The sequence below is a fragment of the Garra rufa genome, chromosome 20 (genome assembly GCF_049309525.1).
Source record: "Garra rufa chromosome 20, GarRuf1.0, whole genome shotgun sequence".
In the NCBI taxonomy this organism is placed as follows: Eukaryota; Metazoa; Chordata; class Actinopteri; order Cypriniformes; family Cyprinidae; genus Garra; species Garra rufa.
The window spans coordinates 35,852,091-35,869,539 of NC_133380.1; the positions used below are offsets into that span (position 1 = coordinate 35,852,091).

General features: G+C 39.0%; 1 protein-coding gene across 2 annotated transcripts; it reads left to right on the forward strand.

Annotated features, from left to right (window-relative positions):
- Positions 1-8,158: 8,158 nt before the first annotated feature.
- LOC141293228 (keratin, type I cytoskeletal 19-like) lies at positions 8,159-10,465 on the forward strand. Of its 2 annotated transcripts, XM_073825259.1 has the most exons (8): positions 8,159-8,653; positions 8,729-8,811; positions 8,928-9,084; positions 9,260-9,424; positions 9,533-9,658; positions 9,832-10,052; positions 10,180-10,193; positions 10,295-10,465. In XM_073825259.1, the coding sequence occupies exons 1-8, from the start codon at positions 8,204-8,206 to the stop codon at positions 10,354-10,356; spliced, it is 1,278 nt and encodes a 425-aa protein (XP_073681360.1). In that variant the 5' UTR covers positions 8,159-8,203; the 3' UTR covers positions 10,357-10,465. The 2 variants fall into 2 exon arrangements, with proteins under 2 accessions (XP_073681360.1, XP_073681361.1); XM_073825260.1 differs by lacking the exons at positions 10,180-10,193; positions 10,295-10,465 and having other exon boundaries at positions 9,832-10,056.
- Positions 10,466-17,449: the final 6,984 nt, after the last annotated feature.

Here is a 17,449-nt window from a genome sequence, read left to right on the forward strand (position 1 = left end):
AATCATACAGTCAAGCCCCAAATTCTGATTTACTTTTACTCAAAAGTTTTTTTTTTGACCAGAAATGACACAGGCTTCTCCCAAAAGATAATAAGATGATGTACAAGAGGCGTCATTGTGGAAAAAAATATTTCTCAGCTTTTATTTACATTTGAACAAACAGTGACTTGTCCAAAGTTATTCATACCCTTTGCAAACTGTCACAGTCTATGGGAAAATCCAAAGTTCTATACCATTCCAAATAGTCCAAGCTGTTCTAAAGCATCCTAATTACCCTGATTCTGTGTTTCTTCTGTTTTATGGTCAGATGAAACAAAAATTGATTTGTTTGGCCACAATGATGTAGCCTTCATTTGGCATAAAAAGGGAGAAGCCTTCAACCCTAAGAACACCATCCCCACTGTCAAACATGGTTGTGGGAACCTAATGTTTTGGGGGGGCACCATATGCTTTTTTATGGTGCCACAAATGGCACCATAAAAAAGGAGCAATACATCAAAATTCTCAAGAACAACATCAACATCAGGCAGTCTGCAGAGAAACTTGGCCTTGGGCCACCAGTGGACATTTCAGCACGACAACGACCCAAAACACACAGCAAAAGTGGTGAAGAAATGGTTAGCAGACAAAAACATTAACGTTTTGCAATGGCCCAGCCAGAGTCCTGACTTAAATCCAATTGAGAATCTGTGGAGTTAAAGATCAGGGTGATGGCAAGGAGACCCTCCAACCTGAAAGAGTTGGAGCTCATCGCTAAAGATGAATGGGCAAAAATACCAGTGGAGACATGTAAAAAGCTGGTCAGCAATTATAGGAAGCGTTTGATTGCTGTAATAGCCAATAAAGGCTTTTCTATTGATTAATGAGAAGGGTATGAAGTAAAAGATGAGTAATATTTTTTTCCACAATGATGCCTCTTGTACATCGTCTTATTATCTTTTGGGAGAAGCCTGTGTCATTTCCGATCAAAAAAAAAAAAAAAAACTTGCTGGTTGAATAAAAGTAACTTTAAGTCAGAATTTGCTAGGGGTATGAATAATTTCAGGCTTGACTGTACATCCTAGCCGAAGAGATTAATAGTGTAACAGGGGAGACGAACAGTTTGCAGCATGTAAGAAGTAAGTAAATATTAGTTTTTATATTAAAATTTTAGAGTCTCCTCTAAATAAAATTGCATGGCATGGATTTATAGAAATCATAATTCTCAGATTTAAAATAGAACGTGGTCAAACATTGGGTTTCTAGACTTCAACAAGACCTTCAAACACCATATATACTCTTAAAAATAAAGGTTCCAAAAGGGTGTTTTTGCAGTGATGCAGAAGAACCATTTTTGGTTCCCCAAAGAACCTTTCAGTGAACAGTTCCTAAAAGAACCACTTTGAAGAAGATTTTAAAAATCCAAAGAACCCTTTTGACAGTAAAGAACCTTTTCTACATTTGAAAGGTTGAATGGATGTTCAAGGTTTTAATTGATGCCAAGTGATGCCAATAAAGGATCTTTATTTTTAATAGTGTAAGACTTTTACCAAGTCTTCTGAATTCACCTCTCTCAAGCCATTTTCAACTCTGCCACACGTTTGGTTTGTATTCTGCAGCACTGTGGATGTTTTTGGCTTTATCCTGCTGAAAGTCTGTCTGTGTTTTTATTAAGTCATCGGGAAATACCTGAGGAGCACCTTGAGTATACTCCCTACCTCCTGTTATGATGTTGTTTCAGGTCATTATTTCAATCATATTAAATGATGTTACTGTAGATTCCAGGTATCCAACCCTGCTACTGGGGATCCACTGCCACATAGACGTTATGCCTATGTGTGTGTGTTCGGTTGAGCTTACAGCTCATGAACAAGTGAAGCCAGTCTGTTTTGAGATATGTCTGTTTTTCATCTTGTCCTGCCAACTTACTAAATTAGGATAATACAAAGCAAGTCCATATTAAAGACGATTTAGCTGGCTGCTTGACCTGCTTGTGTGATTACAGGCACTGTGATAAAAAGTCACGTCTTTCATGCCAGCATTGATGATGATATCGCTAAGTGGTTCAACCTCAAAAGCTCAAGGAAGTGTGTCAGCATCAACCCAAGGGTAGCCCCTTTTTTATTAAAAAAAAAAAAAAAAAATTGTTAGAGTTTATGGTTGCATTTTCCTGTAATACCTCAAAAGGTCTTTTACTGAAAGGAAGTCGACCGGGTATAGTTGTAGCAATATCCAAAAATACACTGTATGCAGTGGCGGACTGGCCGTCTGGAAGTTCGGGAGAATACCAGAACGGCCGCTGCAACAGGACGGCCGTTGGCCTCTGTGCAGCCGTCACAGTTTTTTCTTCTTCTTTTTTTTTGCTCATAATTTACTGTTGTTCTATGTCAAGATCGATAGGTGGCAACAATGCGCTTACAAGCCCAAAGATGCGCAAGGCAAGCTCACTCGTCAATGCTTGTCACTCAAACCGTTTACAAGTGCATGTGGGAGAAAGAACATGGATACTGCAGGTGTTGGTAATAGAGAAAGAAAAGGGTGTGAAGGAGGAGGCTGCGGCCGCAGCAGCACAGGGACATAGAGATGAGGGACAGGTGCAGGAACAGGGGGAAGTTCCCCAGACAAGTGCATTGAAACTCGGCATGAGAGGAGGATAATTAGTGTTATTTCCTAGGTAATCTGACTTTAGCAAATGTAATTTCAGGTTGCTACATTTTTATCTATCCCTCAATGAAATAAAACTATTGCAGTTTTTACAGTTAGCTATAAAACACGATATAAACATGCCACTGCATTAACATGAAGGCAGAAGAAATATTTAATTAAACCGTTTTTGTGCACACTGCAAAAACTCCATCTAATCAAGTCAAAAAATCTTGTTTCCTGCTAAAAAGGTATTTTTAAACTTGTTACTTATATACTAAGCAAGAGTAGATTATTAATCTTATATTGAGTATATATGCCTTATTTTTAGAATTCTTACCAAGTGTGATTTGTCTTTTTTCATTGGTAGATTATTTCACTTAAGTTAAGAAATTTTCGACTAAAATCAAGTATTTTAAGGGTTAGGTTAGTCTAAAGCTTCTTAAGTGAAATAATGTGCCAGTGAAACAAGAATTTGCTAAGAATTCTCAAAATAAGACAAATATACTCAAAATAAGATTAATAATATAACCTCTTCTCTTGCTTAGTTTATGTCTCAAAACAAGATCAAAAATACATTTTAGCTGTAAACAAGATTTTTTTTTTTGACCTGGTTAGATGAAGTTTTTGCAGGGCCGTATTTTTTGCACAAATTAATTAAGAGATTAGTAAGTAAATATAGTTTAAGATTGCATGCCATTTCTACCATTTGTTTTTGTATGTTTTAGGTAGTCACCTCATCTGCATATTTTTTTAGCAGAGAGACATTAAAGAGGGCTGTTCTGTGAGTATTCTACACTATGCTTTTAACATATCTTTTAGTCAAAATCAGAGATAATGCTATAATTTTGAAGGTAAAACATCATGGGTTAAGATTTAAGTATTTTGAGACCCGTGTCGGCTGCTGATTAGCTTTCACACACATCTGTTGTTGTGGGCTGAGCTGAGTCAAAGTCCAGGGCTGTTTTTTAGTCCCAGTCCGCCACTGACTGTATGGGTGAAATTATCAATTTTTCTTTTATGCCGACAATCATTAGGATCATGTTCCATGAAGATATTTTGTAAATTTCCTACCATAAATATATCAAAACTTTTGATTAGTAATATGCATTGCTAGGAACTTTAGACAACTTTAAAGGCAATTTTTGCACACTCAGATTCCAGATTTTTAAATAGTTGTATCTCGGACAAATATTGTCCTATTTAAACAAACATCAATAGAAAGCTTATCTATTCAGCTTTCAGGTCATCTCAGGTGTAAATCTCAATTGTAATCTATAATCACAAATGTTTTTATTAAGTATTAAGATAAGCAGTCAATGCCATAGCAAGAGCCCAAGAAATGTTTGAACTGCAAGAACTTCTTATTAAGCTCTTAAGAAAATTATGGTTTCACTGACAAACTGGTTGATCGTATTTTTAAATTGAGTCCTACCAAATTAAAAGCAATTATATTGACAAGCCTTTAAACATGAGAATACAAATGAGGAAATAAAACTGTGTAAAATTCCTGTTTGATACACCTATGATCGTTTGCGTAATTTCATACAGAAGTTTTACTATTTATGACCCAGATTAAAAAATGAATCATCCCTGCGCCCAAGAATTCAGCAATATCTTACCTACCTTAATGACTACTAGCCTGTAGCACTCCAACCTACCGTCATGAAGTGCTTAGAGAGCTTGTCATGATCAACATTAATGCCACTCATACTGGACCCCTTACAGTTGATTTAGATACAACACTCCACTGCAGATGCCATATTACACGTCATCCTCAGGCATGCTTTATAACATGATATTCATTTGCTAAATAACAGATCACAGAGCCAGGATCTATGATCATACTTTTTTTTTTTTACATCTGGCTCAGGAGGATCTGTGCAGGGACCACAATAAACAGCTTAGTGCACTAGAAAGAGCACTGCCCGATTACCAATATCACCCCAGTTAGTAAAAGAATAACAATCATTTGCTAATTTAAAATTTCTCAGTGCCATATTTCTTAGTTCTGAGCAAAATGTAGTAAATGGTTATATAAATGAAACCAATTTGATAAAAGTATGTAAAAGTGTGAAAATGGGCGTTGCTAGTGGTCACTCAATGCAGTCGAGTTTTGAGGAAGTGTACAGTTTGATAGGGGAGATGCAGAAGTTTATAGCATATTTAGTTTTAATGTTTAAGTTTTGTTGTGCTATAAGTCTTAAACGTTTATATTTTCATATTTGTCTGCTAGAAATGTAAGTAGACATTAAACTTAATGTAAAGCACAGACATTATTCTCATTGTAGTTTCAGCCTACCTCACTATAGGGTGGATTATAGTACAGTACAATCTTTCATTTTAATCTGTCCTATTACTATAACCACACAATTAACTAAATTAAAGACACCTTGTTAATCTTTAGACCTGGTGACTCTTAACAATTTAATGAGTGATCAATTATACAATTCAAAACTATTATCATTTAACTACGCTAAATCATTTAAAGCATTTTAAACAGCTGTAATTTTTTTTGGGGTGAGGCTGTCATTTTCTCTACAGTCACTGAAGTAATAGCAGCTCGCCATTTTTATAGCCAAATAAAAGCAGGTGTTCAACTACACAGGTCAGACATTTTAAAAGGGTTTAGTTCTTAGCCACTTTAGCACATCAAAGAAAGCTTCGGTTTTCAGACTTTACCCATGATACACCCACACCAGCTCTGTAAAGCTCTGAAAATGTTTTCATATTTCTGATAAATAAAGATTTATTATTGCAAAGGCTTACAGATAAAATACATCATGGCTGGTTAGCAATAAATAAACCCACTAAATGCTTAAAAAGTTTTTGCTGTGAAATATTTCACTTATGGATGTGCATTGGATGATTTCTCAAATAAATAATAAAATCAAAATCCACTCTGATTCTCATCAAAAACCGTGCCGATAATTTTGTACTGTGCAAACGACCCTGAATGCAATCATTCTGATATTTCTCTCACACCCTTATGGTGTGGTCACACAAGCACAGTAAATATTTTAATGTGAAAAGATTGTATTTATTCAGCCCAACACAAACATTTGCATGCTGCCAACATAACATATATATATTTTTTTACATAATGTTTTCTTTTCTAACTAATAAAGAGTCACACTTTTGTTCACTTGAACTGAGCCACTACTGTTATAAAACTACGACTTAGTGGTGCTCACAGGCAAACTATTTGTCGTATTTGTTTCGAGCAGAGCAGGAAATCAAACCTGGATCGCTGGCATGAGAGGCAGGTGCACTAACATAAAGGCTAAAACTTGTAGCCTATAACATCAGGGGACAGAGGTTTATCTGCACAGCTCAACTCGAGAGTGGGACTCGAACCTAGGTTGCCGGCATGAGAGGCAGGCATACTAACAAGGAGGCTAAAGACCACAGCCTCTAAACCAGACATGGGCAAACTCTGTCCTAAAGGGCTGGTGTCCTGCAGAATTTAGCTCCATCCCTGATAAAACTCACCTGTCTGTAGCCTTCTAGTAATCCTAAAGACTTTGAATAGCTTGTTCAGGTGTGTTTAAACAGGTATGGAGCTAAACTGTGCAGGGACAGTGGCTCCCCAGGACAGAGTTTGCCCATGCCTGCCTAAACCCTCTGCCTCATTCTTGTTCCGAGTGGGACTCAAACCCCAGTCGCTGACCTGGGAGGCAGGCACAATAACAAGAAGACTAAAGACCACCCTACCTCGTTCTTGTTCTAAATGGGACTCTAACCTCGTTCACTGGCATGGGAGGCAGATGCTCTAACAAGAAGGTTAAAGACCACAGCCTCTAAACATCTCCTTTGTTCTTGTTCTGAGTGGGACTCGAACCTGGGTCGCAGGCACACTAACAAGGAGGCTACAGACCACAGCCTTTAACCTTTCCACATATTTTTTTTTTGTTCTGAGTGGGACTTGAACATTCAAGGCTGAAGCACCCTCCCTCATTCTTGTTCAGAGTGGGACTCAAACCCAGGTCGTTGACATGAGCAGCAGGCGCACTAACAACGAGGCTACAGACCACAGCCTCTAACTGTCCTGTCTTACTTATGTTCCGAGTGGGACTCAAACCCGGGTCACCGACATAGGAGGTAGGCACACAAACAAGGAGGTTACAGACCATAGCCTTTAACCACCCCGTCTGAGTGGGACTCGATCCTGGCTCACTAGCGTGGGAGGCAGATGTACTAACAGGGAGGCTAAAGACCACAACCTCTTACCATCACCCCTCATTCTTGTTCTGATTCGGACTCAAACCCTAGTTGCTGGCATTGGAGGCAGGCACACTAACAAGGAGGCTGAAGACCACTGCCTCTAACCGGCCCGCCTCGTTCTTGTTCTAAATGAGACTTGAACCTGGGTCGCTAGCATGGGAGGCAGGCACACTAACAAGGAGGCTGAAGACCACATCTTCTAAGCGGCCTTCCTCGTTCTTGTTACGAGTTGCCCGGGTCAACTCAAACCCGGGTCACTTGCGTGGGAGGCAGGCGCACTAACAAGGAGGCTAAAGACCACAGTATTTCAGCATCCTGTCTCGTTCTTGTTCAAAGTGTGAGTCGAACCCAGGTCATCTGACATGGAAGGCAAGCACACTAACAAGGAGGCTGAAGACCACTGCCTCTAACCGGCCCGCCTCGTTCTTGTTCTAAATGGGACTTGAACCCAGGTTCTTGGAATGGGAGGAAGATGCACTAATAAAAGACCACAACCAGGTACACTAACAAGAAGGCTGAAGACCACATGCTCTAAGCGCCCTCCTTCATTCTTGTTCAGAGTGAGATTCAAACGCAGGTCACTGGCATGTGAGGCAGGTGCACTAACAAGAAGGTTAAGGACCACAGCCTCTAAACACCTTCATTCTTGTTCTGAGTTGGACTCAGAAGTGGGGGGCAGGCACACTAAAAAGGAGGCTACAGACCGCGGTTTCTAAACACACCACCTAGTTCTTGTTCCGAGTGGGTCTCCAACCCAGGTTGCTGGCATTTAAGGCAGGCGCACTAACAAGAAGACCGAAGACCACAGCCTCTAACCGGCCCGCCTCGTTCTTGTTCGAAATGGGACTTGAGCCCGGGTTCTTGGCATGGGAAGAAGACACACTAACAAGGTGGCACCTTTTGAAATCAGGGAAGTGAGGTTTACTCACTTTTTTGGGTGTACAGTAGACCAATAGTTTTAGCAGAACAAGCCTTTTGCACTGCTCAGTATGAACTAAATTATATACCTATAGCATTGGGAGGACAAAATAATAATAGAGGAGATCAATTATATCAAACAAAAAATAAATATCTAAAAGTGTAATCAGTTCTCACAAAATTTGTTTACTTTGCATAATCTAACCTTGAATAACCATTTCACAGCCTCCTTTTTCTGCCCTTAACTGTCGAAGGGCGTAAATTTGGCACAAAACAATTCCAACACACACACACACCCTGTCTCCTTCTCCCAAAAAGTGCAGGAGCCGCCCTGGATCTCTATCTTTATAAGAGCTCAGAGCTGAGCTCAAAGGTCCCATCTTCATCAGGAGAACATCAGGAGAACAGTTTCCTCATCTCATCTCCATATCCATCCGTCATGTCGTGCTCTATCCGTACATCATCCTGCATCCCCAAGTCTGTAGTCACTCCGATTCGCTGTGGTACACCAGTTCCTTGTGCACCCAAAGCCTACAGTGTTTATGGCTGTGGTTTGGGAGGAAGCACCCGCATCTCTTCCTCCTCTTTCCGCCGGGTTGGTTGCTTTCCAGATCTGGTTTGCAAAACTGGCGGAGGATACGGAGGTTATAGCAAATTGAACTGCGCCAAAGTCATGCCCGGGAACTATGACTACCTCCAGGTGAATGAGAAGTGCACCATGCAGAACCTGAACGATCGCCTAGCTTCCTACATGGAGAAGGTGCGCTCGCTGGAGGCTGCCAATGCCAATTTGGAGAGGCAGATCCGTGAGTACTATGAGAAGAAGGGGCCAATCTGTCAGAGGGACTACAGCCAATACTGGAACACCATCAACTGCCTGAAGGAAAAGGTACTTTTTAAAAAAATTGAATGATGGAAAACATTTGAGTGTGCTCTACATTTATATCAGTGTTCTACATTGTAGATTGAGGCTGCTACCATCTGCAATGCCAACATCCTCCTGCAGATTGACAACTCTAAACTGGCTGCTGATGACTTCAGGATAAAGTAAGATCTCTCAAATAACATCACCATAGCTTGATAGCTTTTGCTTCTTAAAAAAAAGTTCATGTTTTATACATTATTGGTGAGTTTATTTCTCATACTGCTTCTACACCAATCAGATATGAGCATGAGTTAGCAGTGCGACAGTCTGTGGAGGCAGACATCGCTAACCTGCGCCGCTTGTTTGACCAGCTGACCCTGACAAAGGCCGACCTGGAGGCCCGGGTCGAGACTCTGCAGGATGATCTAGCCTGTTTGAAGAGGAACCACCAAGAGGTTTGAAATAGTTTGCCTGTCTCAGATTAAACTATTTATGACTGACCATGGTGTGCAATGAAATTTTTTTATTTTACATGTTATTTTTTGTTATATATAGATTTAAATGAAAATTCAGATGGCATGTGTTAAGATTTAGTCATGAATTGATGCTTAAATAAATGTGTGTTTATAGGATGTGGCAGCACTGCTGTGCCAGTTGACAGACACAAAAGTATGTGTGGAAGTAGATGCTGCTCCTCACCAAGACCTGAACAAGGTTTTGGATGAAATCCGCTGCCATTATGAGACCATCATAGACAAACACCGCAGAGAACAGGAGTGCTGGTTCAAGGAGAAGGTGAGACTTCAGCCTGTTTCTTTCAGTCGTAATTTGACGCTTGCAGACATTTCATATATACATCACAGTACAGTATGAGAGTTGTGTGTGTTTATGTCTCTCTTTAAGACGGCGCAACTGTGCAAAGATGTGGCCAGCCACTCAGAGTGCCTGGAAACCTCCAGGTCAGAGATCTCAGATTTGCGGCGTACTTTGCAGTGCCTGGAGATCGACCTCCAGTCTCAACTCAGCATGGTGAGAAAATCACTTGTTTGTTAGAATGCACAGACACATTACATGGACTAGCCTCACGTCATTCTGAACAAGCTCACACAGAAACATGTGCTTGCCTTAAAAGAGAAAGGAAAGAGGAAAAATTATTTATGTAATGAGTGATTTTTTTCTACCTCTTCTCTTTACCCACACAGAAAAAAGCACTGGAGTGCTCACTGTCAGAAACAGAGGCTAGGTACAGCAGCATGCTAGCAGATTTCCAGAAACATATCAATGCATTAGAGGCAGAGCTTTGTCAAATGCGCAGTAGCATTGAGCAGCAGGGTAGAGACTATGCGTTACTGCTGGACATTAAAAGCCGACTGGAGCAGGAGATTGCCACCTACAGGTGCCTCCTGGACAAGCAGGACATTCAGTAAGACCATCTTTTCATTCAGAGTATCACAAGTACAGGAAACTGGCTGTTGCATTAGGGTTTTTTTTTCTCTGAAATGACTCCACTAACACACTAATCTTTCTCTATCTCTCTCTCTCTCTTATAGGACTCCAGGAAAAGGTAATTCAAATTCTCTTTATTCAGTACATTGTGGTTTTGGGGTGGTTTGAGTTAGCTTCAGGATGTATGTTATTTAATATCTTTTTTCTCTTCCTATTCAGGTGGGGTATTCGTGTGTGCGACGCCGGTTGACCCAGTGTTCACTTGTAACCAAGTCATATAAACAACATTAAATGTAAACAAATCTAATGGAGGGTCCTTGTAGTGCAATTATGTTAAACACTCTGTAGTGACTGTTTAATAATTCACCAATAAAGACCATTTGAGAAGCAGTTTACTTTTCTGACTTGTTGCATTTCTTATTAAAACAGGAAACCAAAAAATATTCAGACACCAGATATAAGTTTTGATTTTTTTTTTACTAGTGGGTGCAGAATACTATAGTTCATTTAAGTAATTGAGGATAGCAGAATAAACTGTGACATGTGACTGACAGACTTCAAACAGTGGACTATCAGTTAACTGATGAAAATTTAGGACTAAAATTTTGATTTGACACTTTGACCTCACCATATTTTGTTACATATTCTATCAAAGTTATCTGACATTATCAAGATGAATTTGTTCTGACACAGTTTAACTCTTGAGTTCTTGTCATATTTTATTACCATTTTCTAAACTACAGCAATAAACTGTGATAATGTGAGAAATGTTGAAGGTGTCTGATTAAACTCTGGATTGACTGCACATTAATTCTTTAACAACCATTGAGATCTTTAATAACTATAAAATTTTCTGAGTATGAGAGTCATGACCTTGCAGGACTTTAATTTAGTCAATAGAATCCATTAAAGTGACACTGGACCACAAAACCATGTCATAAGTGTCAATTTTTCGAAATTACTGAAAGCTAATAAATAAGATTTCTATTGATGTATTGTTTGCTAGGATATGGCAATATTTGGCCAAGATATAAATATTTGAAAATCAGAAATCTGAGGGAGCAAAAAAATATTCTAAATATTGAGATTTTTGATATATTTATGGTAGAAAATTAACAAAACATCTTCATGATCTTAATTTGATATCCTAGTAATTGTTGGCATTAAAAAGAAAAATCGATCATTTTTACCCATACAATGTCTTTTTGGCTAATACTACAAATATACTTGTGCTATTTAAGACTGGTTTTGTGGTCCAGGCTCACAAATCATTGATAAAACACAATCTGAGATTATAATTTAGCTCAGTTATAGTTGTTTTGTTGTTGTTTTTAAAATAAAAATACATTTTTAGGTGAACTATCCCTTTAACTATAGTGACAACGCAAATATTTTGTCAAGAACATTGCGCCTGGAACCCTTTAGAGTCTTAAATAGCCTAGGTTGAATAAATATGCAGCTGAATTTAAACTCTATGAATAATTAAGTTATATGACGCTGGGCGGACAGAAACGTAAAAGTCTGAGTCTCGCTGTATCGCTCAGGCTGCACTGCAGTGTCTATTCACAGGCGCGATCCCACTACTGATCGACACGGGGGCTTTGACCTGCTCCGTCTCCGACCTGGGCCGGTTCACCCCTCCTTAGACGACCTGGTGGTCCCGAGCTCCCCCAGGAGCACCATATCGATACCGAACTTAGTGCGGACACCCGATCGACATAGTCCACTGCAGCCCAGAACCCCTGAGATCAAGCGATCCGCCAGCCTCAGCCTCCCAGTAGCTTGGATTACAGGCGCGCGCCACTGCACCCGACGAGAAACACGAGTATCAGCAGCACTGATACTGAATCTAGTGCTCACTGCGCCCTCTAGTGTAGCAAAGCAGAATACTAGACTGCCAATAGCTGGCGAGCTGCCTAGACACCAAAAGAGCACGTTGGCACGACCTGAAGCGAAGAGAAAACTTACAGGTTTCTAAAAATGCCTTTTCATAGCGTACGTTTAATAGAGATTTTATATTACACCTCAACGTGTGCAGCTGTTATGTCCACTGATTTCAGAGTTTCAGAGAAAGTGTAGTCCAAGCTTTGTTTGGGCGGATGGAGATGGTTCAGAGTGAACTACACTACCAGGCAGAAGCTTTTGGTCAGCAAGCCTGCATTTATTTGATCCAAAATACAGCATAATATTGTGAAATATTTTTATTATTTAAAATTTTTATTTACAGTAATTTAAAAAACTGCTTTCTGCTTAATAAATATTTTAAAATGTAATTTAATCCTGTGATCAAAGCTGAATTTTCAGCATCATTACTCATAATCATTCTGATTTGCTGATTTGCTGTTCAAGAAACAATTCAGAGAATTAGAAAGATTTCTGAAGGATAATGTGGCTTGAGTAATGGTGCTAAAAAATTCAGCTTTGAAATCACAGGAACAGCAAATCAGCATATTAGAATGATTATGAGTAATGATGAGTATTGATGCTGAAAATTCAGCTTTGATCACAGGACTAAATTACATTTTAATTTTAAACAGTAAAAAATATTTAAGAATTTTGCTGTACTTTGAATCAAATAGTTGCAGGCCTGTTTAGGAGAAGATACTTCCTAAAAAAAACATTAAAAAAAATCTTACTGTCCATAAACTTTTGACTGGTACACTCTTAAAAATAAAGGTACTTCAAATAGTTGTTCACAGCAATGCCATATAAGAACCATTTTTGATTCCACAAAGAACCATTCAGTCAAGGGTTCTTTAAAGAACCACTTCTTGCTTACCTTTTTATAATCTGAAGAACCTTATTTGCCACAAAGAGCAGTTTGTGACACAGCAATGTTCTTCAGATGTTAAAGGTTCTTTATGGAACCATTTAGACGAAAAGGTTCTTCTATGGCATCATGAAGCATCTTTATTTTTAAGAGTGTAGTGTACATGTAGGCTACTCAGCGATTGTTGAATCTTTCAGATTCATAAAGGATTTGGAGGAGGATTCACCGAATATGAGGACAAGAGCGGAGGCGCGTGAGAGGAACGAAAGAGTGACCAGAGCACTGAAAGCTCAAGAAAAGTTGGTTGTATGAAAAAACAACAACTTTTAACTAATTTTCAGCTGTTCCAGTTTACATGACTGTTTTTGAGCCCAATCTTATATGCACTGTTGTCAGGAGTTTCAGATGAGGCGGGAGCGCTTGAGAGAAAGAGATGAAAAAGTTAAAAAAAGAACAAGAGAAACTCAGCCAGTACAAACTAGAAAATGCTAAGATGCTGCAAGTCAACATTCTGAAACAACTACGTGGATGTAAATGGATAATGTGTAAACATACTTTAATCATTGGTAAACCCTTTTTATTTCTCCTTTAAGGAAAATGAGGCCAGATGGTTACGTGCCATACAAAGAACAAAAGAAGAGGAAGATAAAATCAAAGAGAAGGAAAAGAAAGCTAAGGGCACAGTAAAGCCCTGCTGGCACAAAAACACATGGAGATTACTGCAAAGATGTCTGGAAGGATATATACTATTATTAGTATATTTGCTAGTCTAATATTGTGTCTGGAAAGGGGAGAGTTGGGGAGGGAGAGGGGGAGAGGGAACTGTCAGGCTGTTTCCCTGGACTCACCTGCCTTATTTGGCTGAAGAGTGAGATTTCCACACTTAGAAAGTGGCCAGAGTTATCTGAACTAGAGAGCGGATAGTGCAGAGATGGTCTGCTTGTACACATGTGAATGAGAGAAAGTAGAAAGCTGTACCTTGGCAGTTAAACGAGCTAATTGCCTTGTTAACAGAGGCACCTTACAATAGCCAATCACATCTTTGTTTTTGTTTTTTCTAGATTTTTGCATAATTTAAGCTGAAGTAGCACTTTTTTTTTAAAGTGGTTAGACTTTATTTCCAGTTTAGAAAATGTCATTAAAACTTCACTTTGCAGTCCTTCCCCATTCAAGCTCTACTTGAATGGCTTAAAATAGCTGCCTGAAGGGCATTGCATATGGCTGCCAAAATAACTGGTTTACTTGCCCTAAAAGATTAAACCCATGAAGTAATCAGTTCAGAAGATCTTGGCTGTGTCATAATTGCTGTTAGAAATGATTTTAATCTTATTTTATATCCTTCACCAGTTGCAATTCCAAATGAGAAATGGACGTTGGGTCAGTCTTATTCTGTTGTGCTTTGGTTTTCAGTTTTGAGACAGATGGAGTAACAAGAAAATATCTGACTAAATATATTAAGTAATTTTATACTGTACAGGTTCCACCTGTTTTAATACCTAAAATATAATGTATAGTAATGTTACGCATTTTCTTGTTTCTCCCTTTTTATAAAACATTTGAGGTTGAAGACACTGTTTGAGACAGTGACTAGTGGTGGCACGCAGTCCAACAGAAAGGAAATTCTGGAAAGAGGCAGAGCGTGAAAAGCTGAAACTGATGAAGGAGATCAAAGAATGACAAACTCGTATCCTACATTATAACAACATACAGCAGCAGCAACAAAGACAGCTTAAGAACATTTGCTCAGAAACACACAAATGGGTAAACATATACACACACATATATTTAAAGCAGGAGCCTCTAAACTCGGCCCTGGAGGGCTGGTGTCCTGCAGCTTACCCCAACTTGCCTCAACACACCTGCCTGGAAAGTTCTAGCATGCCTAGTAAGACCTGGATCAGCTGGTTTAGGTGTTTAATTTGGGGACACTTTCCAGCGATGTCATATACTTTTTGAACTGAACTGACGATGATACCACTGAATTCATTGATGAACTGCCTTTAACTGAAAATTGATTATTTACAATAATGCATTACTTACACACTATTGTTCTGTTTAAATACTGTGCAGTTGCTTTGACACAATCTGTATTGTTAAAAGCGCTATAAATAAAGGTGACTTGACTTGACTTGACTATACAGACTGTTCATGTGTTCTACAGGAACTGAAACTGAGAGAAGCTCCAGTATGCACAGATCAAGGACTGGATTTGTTCAATTTATGAAATGATTGCACCTTACTGGAGAGCCTCTGTGGAGATTGAGGACCCCTACAAACAGTTGGAACTGGTGAATAATAAAAAATACTTCTGGCAACCTTGAATAAAGCAGTATTTGTTGTTGATATGGTGATTAAAATGAAATATGGTACACTAGAGATTTTTTTTTTTCATTTTCCCTCCAGATTCGTAAACATTTTTAGCTTATGAGAGCTATACACTCTTAAAGGTCCCATATTGTCAAAATCGAAATTTCCTGGCTTTTTTCATGATAACTGAGGTCTAGGGGCTATGTAACTACCATATGAGTTTCAAAACAGTCAATCCACAGTAAACTGCACACAGCCTCCTTAAAGTAGCTGTTTCTTTTCACGAGCCGCTGTGACTTCCGTAAAGATGTGACGTCCGATCTACTCAGTCACCGCCTTCAGTCACCACCTCAAGCACCAATCGCCGTCCCACCCTCCTTTTGTCAAACCCGACAACATCGCGTCCATGCCATTGTTGAGCAACAATAACACGAAAACAAGTAAAGAAAATGCTGTTCAGTCGATAGACGTCGAAACTACATCATTGCACAGTCTTCCAAACAACGTATATAAAAGACCAGTGGCACGTCAACTTCAGCCTCTTTCACAGCCATTCCGGAAAATACACAGATAATGTGTCCCATGATTTGTTCCGGAATTGTTTGATTTGGTTCATTCACAAAGTGATTTTCCAGAATCTGTGCGTGCTTTACACACAATCCATAAAGACATGTGACATTTGGATGTGAGATGTAATGCGACGCTTACATTTCACTGAACTGAAACTAACCTGATGAACAATCTGTGCTTCAGCGCTGATAGTGAGGAGCTCCCTGATCGCCGCTTCATTCCACTTTACACGTATTTTTTCGTCGTGAAGAGTCGCAGGGTAACGTGCATCATCACTACAACACTGCCTTTTTGGCATTTGGTTCTGGCTTTTGTTCACACAGCGCTCGTTCCCGTAACTTTCCGGAATCAGCATGCATTGTGAAAGGGGCTTTACTAAGGCAACAGTTATGTAGCTTACTGCATTCGGTGTTTGAAAAAGAAAAAAACATTAATGATCGTTCTGAAACATCCTGTTGAGTATCAGCAAGCCACAGCAGGCTAGACTCTGGGCTAGGCTACAGCATACATGACCGTAGTTACTTGTGGTTGGCCTGGCTGTGCTTCACTCAGAAAACAACAGGCCAATCAGAAGAGAGGCTCATGAATATTAATTAGATGGGCCAAAATCGACCTGTTCTTGACAGAGCTCATAAAAAAGGAGCTGTAAAAATGTATTGAGATGGATATTTGGCACTTATACCGCAAATATATATTCTTAAGGACATCAACAACTAAAATAAACCTCCAGGAATGTGTACAATATGGGACCTTTAAAAATAAAGGTGCTTTAAAAGGTTCTTCACAGCGATGCCATAGAAAAAACATTTTTGGTTCCACAAAGAACCATTCAGTCAAAGGTTCTTTAAAGAACCATCTCTTTCTTACCCTTTTATAATCTGAAGAACCTTCTTTCACCACAAAGAACCTTTTGTGAAACAGAAAGGTTCTTCAGATGTTAAAGCTTCTTTATTAAACCATTTAGATAAAAGCACCTTTATTTTTAAGAGTGTAGCTGATGAGCAAAAGTTTGACGTTCTGACAACAGCAAGTCAAACTGAAGATGATGACAGTGGAGAATAAGATCCAAGCTCTGAGGATGTTTATGCACTGAAAACAGCCATGCCTGAAAGCTATGAAAATCAGCATCTGACCACCCTTTTGACAATGCTGTGTACTGGAGTGGGAGGTATAGCAGGGATGGTAGAGGAAATAAAAAAATACATTATTAAACATTTTTGTGGGATTGATTTTTATCAAAACGTAACATTTTTGTTATACTTTTTTTATACAGTGAGGTTTCACATTTGCTCTGAAAGTGAACGCCAGTAGGGCTAACAAAATGGTAAGTGGGGAGGGTCTATTATAGAAGTCTATTAAGAACTAATTTCTAATAGGTATTAAATAAAAAAAGTAGTTTAAAAGGTTGCGGTATAGTATGGGACATCCCAAATAGGAAATGATAGAAATAGGGTCTTTATGGGCCTCTAAAGTGTATGATAATGTCACATATCTCTAAAATTCTGGAGCAAAATATTTTCATATGAGGTATATATATAGTATGGGATGTCCCGTATAAGAACTGACCATTTCTTTCACTTATTAGAAATGGATAAGCCTCTAAAGTGTAATAATGCCACGCATCTTTAAAAAGCTATAAAATAGTTTCATATCAGTGTATGTATATTTTTGGACATCCCCTATGAGAACTGGCCATTGTTGTTTTTTTTTTTTTTCTACATATCAGA

Excerpts from the sequence above, each read along its gene's own strand:
- LOC141293228 (XM_073825259.1), top strand. The coding sequence starts at position 8,204 with ATGTCGTGCTCTATCCGTACATCATCCTGCATCCCCAAGTCTGTAGTC. Across the intron at positions 8,654-8,728 it reads TCAACTGCCTGAAGGAAAAG|ATTGAGGCTGCTACCATCTG; the intron begins GTACTTTTTAAA and ends TCTACATTGTAG. Across the intron at positions 9,659-9,831 it reads TCCAGTCTCAACTCAGCATG|AAAAAAGCACTGGAGTGCTC; the intron begins GTGAGAAAATCA and ends TTACCCACACAG.